The sequence below is a fragment of the Talpa occidentalis genome, unplaced genomic scaffold (assembly GCF_014898055.3).
Source record: "Talpa occidentalis isolate TD23 unplaced genomic scaffold, MPIMG_talOcc4v2.1 talOcc4.2, whole genome shotgun sequence".
Lineage (NCBI taxonomy): Eukaryota > Metazoa > Chordata > Mammalia > Eulipotyphla > Talpidae > Talpa > Talpa occidentalis.
In genome coordinates this window covers 149,353,417-149,367,298 of record NW_023602073.1, presented here as the reverse complement: position 1 = coordinate 149,367,298, position 13,882 = coordinate 149,353,417, and the positions used below count along the sequence as shown (strand labels likewise).

General features: G+C 42.8%; 1 protein-coding gene across 1 annotated transcript in view; it reads right to left on the bottom strand.

Moving 5' to 3' along the window:
* The window catches only part of MAP3K4 (mitogen-activated protein kinase kinase kinase 4), a 113,199-nt gene that overhangs the window by 41,335 nt on the left and 57,982 nt on the right, over positions 1-13,882 (bottom strand). Inside the window, exon 4 of the mRNA XM_054698164.1 lies at positions 8,304-9,673. Coding sequence (XP_054554139.1) covers positions 8,304-9,673 — 1,370 coding nt within the window. The remainder of the gene's footprint in view (positions 1-8,303; positions 9,674-13,882) is intronic.

Genomic DNA, 13,882 nt, shown 5'->3' with positions numbered 1-13,882 from the left:
ATGCAAGACCTCACTAAAATCCTCTGGGGAAAAAAATACCAACAAGAAGATTTTTAAAACCAATCAAAAAAGACAGTGAAAAACAGAAAGGATGTTATCAAAACATGAATTAATAATTTAGAAATTAACTGCAGAAACTGTCACTATAATGCACAGCAAAAGGGAAAGGAATGGATCGAGTTAAAAAAGAAACACAGGGCTCTAACATAAGAATTAGCCTAAGCGCCAGAAAAAAACAGAAGAAGAAGATGGAAAACTTTCTGCACAATCAAGTTATCGCTAGTGAAAGAGGAGGACAAATAATCATTGAGCAGAAAAGAACTCCAAGTACAATTCACTCACTACTTCTACAAACTACCTGAAAAAGTTAGTACCGGTCCACCAAAAGAAAACTGGGTCAAAATAAAAATCTTAAGATAAAGAAAAAGAGCGAAGGAAGGGAGAAGTCGTGAATCTAGTAGCACCTATACAGGTACACAGGACTCCACAGCATTTCTGTTATTTCACTTGGTGAGAAATGTAGGATTAAATGTGGTGTCATTTATCTATTTCTGATCAATGTGGCCAAAGTAGGAACACTCAATAATGTAGGAACATTAATAAAAATGCAACGTAATTACAATCCTGGTCCCAACGGCATCTGTATGGATTAATAAATTCATTACATAAAGTTCACGAAGAAGAAAATAATGGGCAAAAATAAATAATCCAGAAATTTTTGAAAAGGATGAATGGGAATAACTGCCCGACGTGATAAACCTTACTCATAAACTTTTTTATTTAAAATAAAATAGAAAAGTAGGGCCGTACTGTGAAGCTGTCCACAGTCTTTGCAGCGCCAGTTCAATCCCGGCCGGCCGGCGAGGGTCCCACATGGCACAGCAGACCTCTCCTGTCTCCCCACTACTCCCCTCAGCAGTGGATTTCGGTCCTTCTGCCTGCTCCGCTCCCCGCTCTGTCTCTAGTGGATTCTGTCACCCTCCCGCACCTCTGGCCTGTACCCCAGTGCTTGTATAAATAAATCTTTAAAAAATTAAATAAAATAAAATAAAAAAGTACTGACATAGTAATAAACAGATCAACAGAACAAAGAAATATATCCAGGTATCGTATCATAATTTAGTATATTAAAAAGGTAGGCAGCAGTTCAAAAAGTAGAAAGTAATGAATAATGATTATTACTTCATCCTCTATTTTACCTATCACAATTAGTTATTTTTTTAAATTATGTGGCTATTTTAGAAATTCTTGTCTGGTTAGAAGAAATTAAAGTATGTATTATGAAATTACAAAAATGTGTGTTAAAAATATATATTTAGAAAGATTCCAAATGCATTAAAACCAAAACATAGTCAAACACACATCATACATTAGCTATACATTAGTTAAACCACACAACACTGCCACCTCAGGCAGTCACAAATGACCCAGTATCGTCAACTTAGTACAGAGAGAATACAGACATCATAAACAATGTCTAGAAAGATGGAGATGACTGGATTCCACTCCCCTTATCTCCCCAGGGTCCAAGCAGGTCAAAAGATACAAAAAAACCCCACAAGTCACGTTCACAAAAAACCTAGGGGGACCCCAAACAGAAGGGGTGGGTTTGGAGGTGGGGATTTCCCAGCCCCACGTGGTACCCCACACCTGCATGGTGTCAATGTTGCACAGGGGAAATGGAGGGGAATATCGGGGTGTCTGATGGGCCTAAAGGCACAAATTCCAAAAGTGCTGACGAGGAAGCAGCGGGACGCTTGCCGCTTCTGTCCGAGGACGTAGTGGACCTGGGAGATCCTGGCACAAATGCGCGAGTGAACGCTGAGGAGTGACAGCTCCAGGACACAGGGTTTCTTTCAGAGGTGATGGAGATGTTCTAAAATTAGATAGTGGTGATGGCCTCACAACTCTGAATATAGTAAAAACCACTGAATTGAACACTAAAATGGTGTATTTCATGGTATGTGAAAGCTGCCTCAATAAAGCTGTTATTTTAAATGTACAACCCAAAAAAGAAGAGAATCTAATTACATATGTAGTTAGTGGCATAACCACGGGAAGAATTATTCAAGTGTCTTTAAAACACAGTAATTTCCTGGTTCATCCCTAGAGGGTTGTGCCGTAGGATGGGGGAATCTTAAGCCATTTTCAGGAGCCATGCTGTCAAGGGCGTTATTCTGAGATTACTGTGCATTCTGGAATACAGTCAGCATCTGACATTCCAGTACTAGCATTGCCAGTATCACTGAGAGAATTTCGGTGCTAAAAAACAGTCAGATGAGATTCAGTAGAAACCTGAAATTCTAAATTTCAATTGTTAGTGTCGGTATCAACTTGTGATGTGTTTTTTATGTGTCTGTATTCTGTCTACTTGATGACAGCTAAAACAGAGCCTGCCTGACATCTTAGTTGCAAGTAGCAACACCGGTGCCCAGACTATGGTCTTGGAATATCATTTCCCAGTAATAGGAAGGAGACTGCCAATATGGAGCAGATGTATAAAGTAAGCCTAACATCACATTCTATCGGATGACAAGGAAACTAGGCAAAGACTACTCACCAGTGGTATGACAAATGCACTTAAAACAACTTGACTACGTCCCAGTGTTCAAAGACAGGACAGTGTGAACATCAACTACTAGAATACTTCAATGAGTTATAATAAAAACATATCAAAACACTTAAATTCATGAATATCATACTGGGGAAAAAATACTAACTGGTCACCAATAAATCAACTTTTTTTTTAAAATGGTAAATAAAAGGGAAAGAATCAAGTACATTTCTATTCAACTATTTTATCAGGTACCAAGTAAATCTGAGGAGAATTTCTGTTTAGAGCAATATCTGACTAATGAAGTTAACAATACAGAAGCTAACAAATGAAAAAGTGAGAGGATTAAAATATCATTTTACAACCCTTAATGAATTAAGGGATGCAGGCAATGATCAGCCCAACTCCTAGTATCTCAGACAACCACTACACGTCCTGATGAAGTAATGTTAACGCGATCAAACCTCAACCAACCAATCAAGAAACCCTAAATCTGATCAAGTCACTAGACAGCAATCAATTCACAGAGAACACAGCGGGAAAAGAAACACGCAGGAGGATCGTAGAGACTTTAGAATAAAGGAGCCAATCTCTTCAATAATGTATGGCAAAGGAAGACTTCAGAAGTATAACGAACAATGATAACACTTGCAAATTGATTTAATTGTAAGACATTTCTTAAAAATAAAACGTGAAAATTATGACATGAGAGAAATGAAAATCAAAGTGTCATTTCATGGCACTGAGGCGTTACTGCTATATTCCTGGAGTGATAACGTTATCGTGGTACATTTTTAAAACAAGCCTGCATTGTTCAGACACATAAAAGTATTTAAGGATAATATATAAAATATAAAAAAGAGGAAGGTGGAATGTGGCAGGAGATACCAGCCACAAAGCGATCACTTCTGTGTGAGATAGAGTCAAGGGATTTCCAGTGTGTGGCTTTGCATGTTTAATATTCGCCGTAATAAATCTTAACTCTGTAAAAAAAAAAAAAAAAAGGAAAAAATATGGGAGAATACTTTTTATAATCGTGGCATACATGAACTAAGATGATCATGAAATAGTAGCAGGTACGACTACACAGAAAATTCTAACTTTGTGTCTAGTGTAGAGCGCCACAACATGTGAAGACTTTGGAAGAAAAGATTTACAGTCATATTAGAAAAGTAAGTATATCCATGAAGTGAAAACAGCTTCAACAAGTCAATGATAAAAAATAGTAATGATCCAGCAGAAAATGGAGAAAAATGAAAGAAAATTCAAAAGACACGCACGTGGGCATTCACGTAACAGAACCCCCTGCAGTGAGGTGGGCTGTGGACACACACGCCAACGTGGACAGCTCCACGGCCCAAGATGAGGGGAGGAGGGACCCGCCAGTCAGAGAAGTAAATCAACGATCACATTTTTTTGAACAAAAATTTTCTGCATTACTTACAACGATACATTTCTATAAGCACAAAACTCTAGACAACACAAACCAAATGTCAGTCGTCTGAGCAAGGGGAGAGGATTACCCATTGTTTCTTTATGGATTTCATTCAGTAAGTAGAGCAAAAGAAAGGGTGTTATTTTATAAAATACAGGATTCAATCAGATAGTCTTTAGGTTACTCTTCCAAAATTACTTTCTGCAATCCTGTTCTAGGGGCCACATCACAAACTGAAATGGCAGAGGCTGACGGGGGAGGTCCATTAACTGGGTGAGCTGGTGCAGGCCACAGCAGGAGGAGAAGCAGGGCTCTGTGGTAAGCTTCACCGTGACCACGCACCACCCGGGAGCGAGGGCGCCTGCTCACAGACCTCCCAATATCTCGAGGAAAGCCAAAAATCCAGATGTTCGTGTGAAATTTTCTGACTTTTAACAGCTAGCCTCTCAGAAAGCCTTAAAGCAGCCTGTGAGAAAAAAATATATATAACTTGAAATTCAAAATATAACCTCAGCAGCCTGCACAGGCCAAGCCATGGCTGCGGGTTCACGCCCCCGCTGTCACTTTCAGGGCCTGTGTGACCGTGACAAGGTATTTCACCAAACCCGACCGCTGAGGGAGGACTCAACAAATGCTGTTAGTCTTTTGCTGTTGATTCATTTCTCTGCTGCAAGCTGATGAATTATATTAATTCTTACTTGGGTCTTCTTTCACCAACAGCAGTTGTGAGTCAACTGTGATTCAGATGGCTCACTTCAGTCAAAAATAATGTAACACAGCTTCCTATTTTCCTCCACCTAAGCATGGTCCTTTTAAAATACAGAAAATCTACAGGCTAATGAGCATGTATGAGTTTGAGTAACTCAAGTAATGAAATGAGCAGGTGGTGACTGCAGCAAACAAAGCACCAGCTACAGTAGCTGGGCTGGTGAACGCACTGGCCAGCTACACGCGGAGCGAGGATGACGCAGCAGGAGGTTGCGTCAAAAAATGTCGAAGGGCAAGGGTATTTTTAAAAGCTCCTTGGGGGCCTCCCTGGTGGCGCAAGAGGTTAAGCATCGCACTATGAAGCCAGCCGCAGCCTCTGCAGCACGAGTTCCATCCCCGGCCGGCCAGGGAGCTACCCACATGGCGCAGCAGACCTCTCCTGGCTCACCCGCTGCTCCCCTCAGCAGTGTATTTCAGGAAATCCGCCTGTTCTGCTCCCCACTCTGTCTCTGGTGAATCCTCTCACTCCCTGCACCTCTGGCCTGCACCCCAGCCCTTGTATGCATAAATAAATAAATCTTTAAAAAATAAATAAAAACTCCTTGGGTAAAATGCTGATGTTCAGGCAGGCCTGGAAACCACTAGCTCAGATTAAAGTCAGGTATTCCAGACTCCTGGGTTTGTGTCCCTCTAATGAGCTGTAGCTCCAAACTTCCAGCAAGTTAGTTACCCTGCTTATCTGTGAAAAACACCTTATCTGTAATAATACCGCTTTGGAGCTGGCACCGGGCGAACCCAATGACTGGTACTGCGATTATACACATCCTAGCTTCGGCTCGCCTTGTCCGCTGTGAACGCAACAGGCAACCTCTTCAGGTTACTTGTGCTTACTGCGGATGATTACTGTAGTTATTATTAGATCCAAAGACAAACATCATTGGCCTGTAAACATACAATTAACATGGTCATTTCTAATTCAAAGGAAAGTAATAAAGTAGCAAAAATCTTCTGCAAAACCAGACAGTTTTTTGGTCTATTAGATTAAAACATAATTTTTCTTTCTCTTCTTAAAATATAAATTTCACAGGAAAAACAAAAAGAAAGGAACATAAAATAGCTACATCACAATCTATGGTTCATCTATTTCTATGGGTATTTAATAACTTAAATGTAAAATTCACAAAACTGTACAACACAAAGACTAAACTTTACAGAATGCAAAATTTAAGGAACCTACTAGGACACGGGAATCTCAGGATAAATGCATTTGGAAGGGAAAGGTGCTGAACTAAGGAACTTGGAAAACTACAATTTCACTATGCATCCTAGGACTAAAGCCAAGAACTGTCCTGAAGAACGGTACACTGGCTGGGAAAGCTACTCCCCACGGGTACAGGTTAGCACTTCTGAAACAGACACAATGAAGCATAGTTCATGGAGCCAGGTTTCTCCTAACAAGAGAAATAAGTTGCAAATAAGCAAGGGCAGAAGGCTCCAGTGGAACCGGTGGTGCCAGGTAGGGCCAGAGAGGACTAGGGACTCATGTCTGTTTCCAACGTTAAACAGGTGACAGACAGAGTCGGAGTCCCGAGCTGTGCCTTGGCACAGTTAGAAGACATACCTACATTTCAAACTCAGTCACTGAGCCGGCTGGCCGAGAAGCAGTGATATCCCAACAGCAAAAAACATCCAGATGTTCATCTCTAAATACCATTCTCCAGGGAACGTGGGCTCCGTGGAGAGACAGCTGACGTGAAGAGCGCCAAATAATGGCATATTTTAAGGATGAGCACATTAAGCAGCATATAACCTTTCAGACTTGATTCTTAATTGCTAGGAAACATCCTGAACCAGAGTGAACACAATACATATCTTCTACTTTGCACTGGTAAAACATTTTTTAAATAAAAGTACAGGGTGGTATAGCCCATACTGACTTACATTCTGACTTCTCAAGGGAGAAAATAATATGTAATAAGACTGCCAAAAAAATGTTTACATATGACTTCTAGTGTCAATTATATAAACTTACCATTTATATTAAGTATTTTTTAAAGCCTCACAACAACCCTGTGAGGTAGGTAGAAACGTGTCATTGTACCCCTTTTACCAATGTGAAGACTTGGGGTCAGAGATTAAGTCACTGACATAGGTATGTGGTGAGGAAGAGCCACACACAGCAAGGAGTGGAATCCAGTTAGTGACTCTCTCCCAGACATACTTAGCAGAAAACTGAAAAACAAACCCGGAAAGGGGGTGGACTGTATTCACTCACAGACATAGGCACACACACACACACACCCCCCACACCTTACAGAAGCTCCTGAAATGGGAATAAAAATACTTACTTTCCTACTACTGAGCAAATTACAATGTCAGAGACTCACCTTTTGCTACCCCGCATTGATTTTCAGTTGAAAAGTATCTCTACTTTGACTCTGTTACTTTTTCACTATCCGACAAGCCATTTTATAAACCAAAACGATGCTTCAAGACTTCATTTTTTGCAGAAGAAACAGTCATAAAGAATTCTAAGTCTTTGATTTACACACTTTATAAATTTTGAATTTGTATGTGTTTCTTTTTGTGTGCAACAAGGGTAACCTCTTCAGTTAAATATCAATTGCTCAAACCAAAGGAACACAACCCTGGTGGGAACTCAAATCCAAGGACTACCTGCCTTCACCTCTTCTCGGCACGGACTCCAGTGGGAAACACCACGCACCTGCTCTCAAGCTTGCTCTTGTTCTAACGGTTAACAGATGCGCGACACGCCAGGGTGGCAGTGGTTTTACTGCCGCAGAGGGTCGGCAGAGTGGCAGAGTAAGGGGTCTCAAAAGCAGGGCTCAACAATCCATCCCTTTTGGGTTTTACCAGCCTTTCCAGATATCAGGCTATCAAGACTTTTCAGATATCAAGCTATCAAAACCAAATATGTGCTATCTTCAAATCACTTCCCTTAGCAGACATATTCCCCTCACAGAATATTCACGCACCACGACACGTCTGTGGAAATAGTTAAGACTCCCCTTAAATGTTCCTCATCTAAGCTAAACATGTCAATCTTGCCAAACATACCTACTTTTTCCTTCGGCCGTTCTCCTGTATTTCTCTACAATTCACATCTCTTTTAACTACAGGACCCAAAACTGGACATGCTACTCAAAAGGAGAGTCAGCTACTGCAAAGACCAGCCCGTGAACTATAGCTGTGACTGTGGACACCATATTCATTTAAAAATATCTCAGCATCATGTTGACTTTTTACTGACTTATACTCAGTTTGTGGTCACCCATGATTGTGGCTCTTGCCCTCGTTATTTATACCTCGTCTGTGCTCCTCCGGCCTATATTTATATGGTTAGTTTTCTTCTCCCCACACCGCCTTGACTTATTTCACCAAGTTTCATACGGTTTTCATAGGCTCATTTCCCCATTTATCACAGCACTTTATAGAAATGTTTGAATCTGCAATTCATAATAACTACCACTTATGCCTTAAAAATAAAGACTAGGAAAGTACATAATAACCAACACAACACACTGTAATTTACAATAAATGATGGAACCGAGGACCAGACCGAACCGACGCCGCCTGGAAACCTACCTCCAGGGGACGGTCACTCTTTACCAGGGCAACACGTGCCCTTTGCAAGGAACCGTCCATCAGCTTGTGAAGTCTTAAAATTAACTTTCTCAACCCCATCTGCTTCAGTGCTTTGTCTACAAATGGCCTATAAATAGAAGTCAGACAATGTCTGCTAAAGCCTGCTTCTGAGCTGCCATCTGGCGCTCCCCAGCCGACAGACTCATCCTCAGACTCAAGCCTCTCCAGCTTCTGAGACCTGCAGTCCTGGAGCTGGAAGTTGAAACTACCCTCGCCCGGCTGCCTGGCCTCGGGCGCCCGCGGCTCAGAGGCCGGCTCCTCCTCGCTCTCCTCCGTACTGCTCCCCAGCTCTCTCAGCCCTCCTCCTGCGTCATCACACTCATCTTCGGGATCGTGGCCTTTGGATGGTCGAGGAGAAGGGATCTCAAACACTGGCCAGCCAATGTCTGACAAATTCTTGATGCCCAAAACAGTGCCCATAATCCTTAGTTTCTGATTTAAGTCTTTTGTGATGTTCAACCACAAACAGAGTGCCTGCACCCTGTCCTGGAAGTCTTTCGCAGCGTATTTTTCATAGTCCTTCTGAAGAGCCTGCAACGATGGGTAAAGTGCTTCTATGTACTCCAGCAGCTCCATGATGCGTTTCACCTGCTCGAACGACACCCTCTGGCGATGGAGATGCTCGTGATAGGTGGCGTGACCCATGCTCCTCGCTCCGTGAGGCGCCTTGCCCGGCCCTTCTCCTGAAGTACCATTAAAACTAGCTCCATTTCTAACAAAGGCAAAGCTCCCGTAGTTAACCTTGAAGGTCAGGATCTCGTTGATGATGTCTGGGATGGCCTGGCGGGCTGTGTACAGAAAGAGGTCCTGGTCGTTGATGGTGCGTCCAGCATGCCAGGCCTGCAGCTCCAGCCAGATGAGCTCGTTCGATCGGTTCAACCAGAAGGCAGACGTGTTCTCCTGTCCTCTCTGCTCCCTGTCCTTCTTCTTCGAGACTGAGGTAAGCTTGAGCAGAAGTCGTAAGGTCTCAAAGAACTTGAGGCGGTCCGCCGGGCAGTCGGTGCGCGAGGTCTGGCGCGCGGCCCTGGGGATGGGCATGGGCAGGGGCACCGACACCGGGAGCTTAGTGTTGCTGCCGCCGAGGCTGAGGTAAGGCTTATTGAGATCCACGTCCGGAATTGACTTTTTGGGCAAAGACCCACCGACTGAGTCCAACATGAAGGAGCACTGCACGTTTTTTTTATGGTCACGCTCTGTTGTCCTGAGAGCCGCGCGGACCTTCTTCTCCTGCTTGTAGCTGTGCTCTTCCACGCTCTCCACGGCTTTCCCAGTGTCTCTGTGTGGAGGCTGGCTTGGGGTGTTCATTTTTTCTATGGAAAAAAAAATAAGCAGAACGTCACTCTAAAGTATGAAGCGATGCTCAATATATCAAATCAAACTGATATTTAGAGGCTCATACATTTTCAGGTTATTGGAGAGAGAAAAAAAATCAGACCGCATGTTAAAGATACGAAGCACACATATAACGTCTCTCCAAAATTTAAGAGTATTTTATCCATTTCCCTGCTCCCACACTTGCCATGTCCTCGACTGCTCTCCACGACCACCCTGCACTGAGTGTCCCTGTAGCAGGAAGCGCGGTGGCCCAGCTTGTCGGGTCTCCACAAGCCTCCCCCCCTCAGCCTCAGCCCAGCACGTCAGGCAGAACCCGGTGCGGCAAGTCACCCAATTCCAACCTTTTCCAGGAACTGATGTGTGTGTCTTGAAAAACACTGAAGTTTTCTGCGCCGCTTTTCTCATTTATAAAATGGAGTCTTTGAAGGAAGATCCTTAAGGCACATTAAGAGGATTCCCACAGAAAAATAAAAGACTGGCAATAAAAATGTTCATTTTAGTCTATTTCAAGACTACTTCTTTGCCACATACAATAACAGCGTTTTAAATTTAACAAAACTAAAGGCATGTAGACTAATCTGACACGGAGCCTAATTTGCCTAGCTTATAATACTGGCACAAAAAAAAAAAAAAATCATTCAAAATTGATGCAAAAAAAGTAAACGTCACTTTTTCTTCCAAGTCCAAAAAGTTCTATTAATTTAATTCCCAAAGTCTGAAGTGCACACACACACACACGCATGCACACGTATGCACATACACTCTCTTCCTTTCCGGTGGGGTAGGACTGACACTATCAGCCCTTCTGGAACTTGGTTCACTCCATAAAATGTGACTGTTTCAGGCGTCCCCGGTGGGGCAGCGGGTTGAGCGCCGCGCTGTGAAGCTGTCCGCAGCCTCTGCAGCGTGGGTTCGATCCCAGCCGGCTGGCAAGAATCCCACAAGGCGTGGCAGGCCTCTCCTGTCGCGCCCGCTGCTCCCCTCCGCAGTGTATTTCTGTAATCTGCCTGTTCTGCTCCCTGCTCTGTCTCTGGTGGATCCTCTCACCCCCCGCATCTGTGGCCTGTACCTCAGCTCTTGTATAAAAATAAATAAATAAAGGTGACTGTTTCTCCAAGCTCCTCGTTCGTCTCCTCTCCCACCTTCCACCCTCCCAGGTGATGTGCTTCAACACGTCCTTCCCTCCGTGTGCTGGTAATGCCCAGGCCTTCATTCTCCACTCGGGAAATGCCTGTGCTACTGAATCTACAATACATGCTTCATATTTTAACATCTCTGAAATTAGAACATGTTTTATAATCAAAAGTGACAAGAAAAAGTCTTAGAAAAATTTATTGATAGATTCACTTACATTTTCCTTGTTTTTATGCATGAGTACTAAACAATTTTTGAATCTATCAAGATTTAAAATAATAAGTATCAATAAACATAAGAAATATACACTAAAAAGTCTAAGTATATAAATACTTGTGTGTCTTGCTGCATCTTCCATCATACTTTTTCCCTTAATACATGATATTATATAGTATGCCTGCAGATTTGAGGAAATAGAGTATATTTACAGAGTAACATACCCAAAATCAACTTACCAAAAAAAAGGTGTTCAAAACTAATCTATCTCCTAAATCAATTAAAATTAAATTTTAAAATAACAACTTTAATACAAATTTTCCTAAGAACACTATCAACTTGATTTATATGCACATGTACATTTATGTACATGTTTATATTGTATGTAATCTGTTTTATGATTCATCAAGAAAGATTTTATCTGTCTACAGGGATTTCTGCTATAAATACAAAAACTATTACTTTTATTTTTTAAATTAGTAACATTTTAAGGATGGAATCTTTTTCTAGTTCTTAAAACTTTTTTTTTAAAGATTTAATTATACATACAAGAACTGGGGCTCAGGCCAGAGGTGGGGGGTGAGAGGATTCACCAGAGACAGAGGGGGGAGCAGGAAAGTCGGACCTACTGAAACACACTGCTGAGGGGAGCAGCGGGGAGACAGGAGAGGTCTGCTGCGTTGTGTGGGTCAGCTCCCTGGCCCGGTTTGAGCCCGTGCTGCAGTGGCTGGCGACAGCTTGACAGCTCTGTGACTTAACCCGTGTGCCACCAGGGAGTCCCCTTAAAACTTTTAATAGTTATCAACCCTCATTCATAGAAAATCTGTCCAGGTCAGCCCTTGGCTGCTTTAACTCTGCATTTTTTATACCTTTATTAACATAGCACACACTTACTATTAGTTTTTATTTAGTGAAGCAAGGGCATTTTGAAAGCAAAACTAACAAGTGCTTACACTATACTGTATTTTTCAAGATATCAATTCATGCTATACTTTACAAAATGATACAAATGCTGCATTACTCTGTAAGACTGGAGGTAAAAAGGAGTTGAGCATTTTGTTTTTTTAAACTGAGGTCCCACTGCTGCGAATACCCCTCTTCAGGAGAACAGCGTCACACTTCATAAACGCAGATGCCACACCGCGCCCACTGCCGAGCTCCAGGCCCATGAGCCACCACCAAACCCCGCTCCTCTGCCAGCTGCTCCCACCCACCCTCTTCCTCTTCCGCGCCCGCAACCGCCATTCACTTGTGAGAGACTGAGAGTTGTTTCCTTGTGCCTGTGAGTTTGTTTGCCGTGTTTATCTTCCACATGAGTGAAACCATCAGGCACTCATCTCCTCATTTTACTCAGACCTCAACTTCCATTCACTTGTCGCAAAAGGCAAAATACATAATGAACTCAACGACAATATAAACAACCCAGTCAAAAAATGTCCAAACAGACACTTCTCTGAAGAGGACACACGAATGATCAACACACAAGTGGGAAGATGCTGACGTCACTTACTAGGGAAACGCCATTCGCAGCCACAGCGAACACCACCTGGCAGCCGGGCGAACCCCAGAGCCCAGAAACAACAAGTGCTGCGGGGTGTGGAGGAAAGGGGCCGCTCCCACTGCCCAATCGGGCAGCCCTCCTGGAGCCAGGATGGCGGGTCCTCAAAAAATGAAAACTAGAACAACCATATGACCAGCAACCCCTGCCCAGAACCATCCAAAGACGACGAAACGCTGGCCCGAAGCTGCACGCGGCGCTCACTGCAGCACGGCCCCGCCGCCCGGACTCGGGCTACAAGCAAGTCGCTCGCGGCCGCAGGCCAAGGAGGCACAGAAAACACACTCAGTGACGGGCACTCAGCTGTTTGAAAGAGTCTCACTCTTAAGGCACTGAACGTGAGGGGCCTATGGCACAGCCCCGGGAAATGTCTGCAGGTGACTCACACGGGCGCTGAGCTGAGCTCAGAAGTCGGGAGGTGCCGCTCTAGAAAACATCAGTGCATGCCGGGGTTTTGAATAGTGGGGAAAGGTAAAAAAAATTCAAGAAAAGTGTGCAGGAGGGAGGTAAAGCAGGTCTCGGACAGAGTGTTGTAGTAATTAGTACTGCATCTAAATAAATGGCTTTGAATCAAAGAAATTTAAAAATTATGTAACAAAGTTTCGCTAGACTGGAGTTTAGGATGCTAAGAGGACTTTATAAAAGGAATGCAGCATTATTGATTATGGCCAGACAATATCTGCATATAATTTATAATTTGAAAGTCACAGTGAACAATAAAAAAAAATCATTAATTTGCTCCTGTAACTTATAAATGTTCTTCTAACCGTGAGTTCAGAGGGAAAACAAATGGTTAAGGGCGAGCAGCCGGGATGACTAACAGCCCGGAGGCCGCGCTGTGGCCTGGTGTCCAGATGCTGTATTATTAACCAAGGAGCTAAATCTCAAAGCATGAAAATATTAAGAGATGACTCGTCTCAGTCTTGATTTTTATTCCAACAATTAAAAAAACTTAAAGGGAAAGTGCCATAATCCTATTTTTTTGTATAGATAGCATCAAATTTCAGCAAGCCTAAGAAATTGTTTAGATTATTACAAACCTTGATAAGCCTACCAGAGAGCGCACAAAACAGTGTATTACACAATGTTTTGAAATGTTGTGTTTACATAAAGCAGTGAAGCAGTGATCCACTCTTTGGATGTACAGCGCACGTAAAGAAAAGCAAATTGAGAAAGGAACAACAGGGACAAGGAATCTATTTTTTCCAAAATAAGAAATCCAGCTGGCTTTGACAAATAGACACAAAATGGAAACTGATGCATCTTAGTTTTAAAT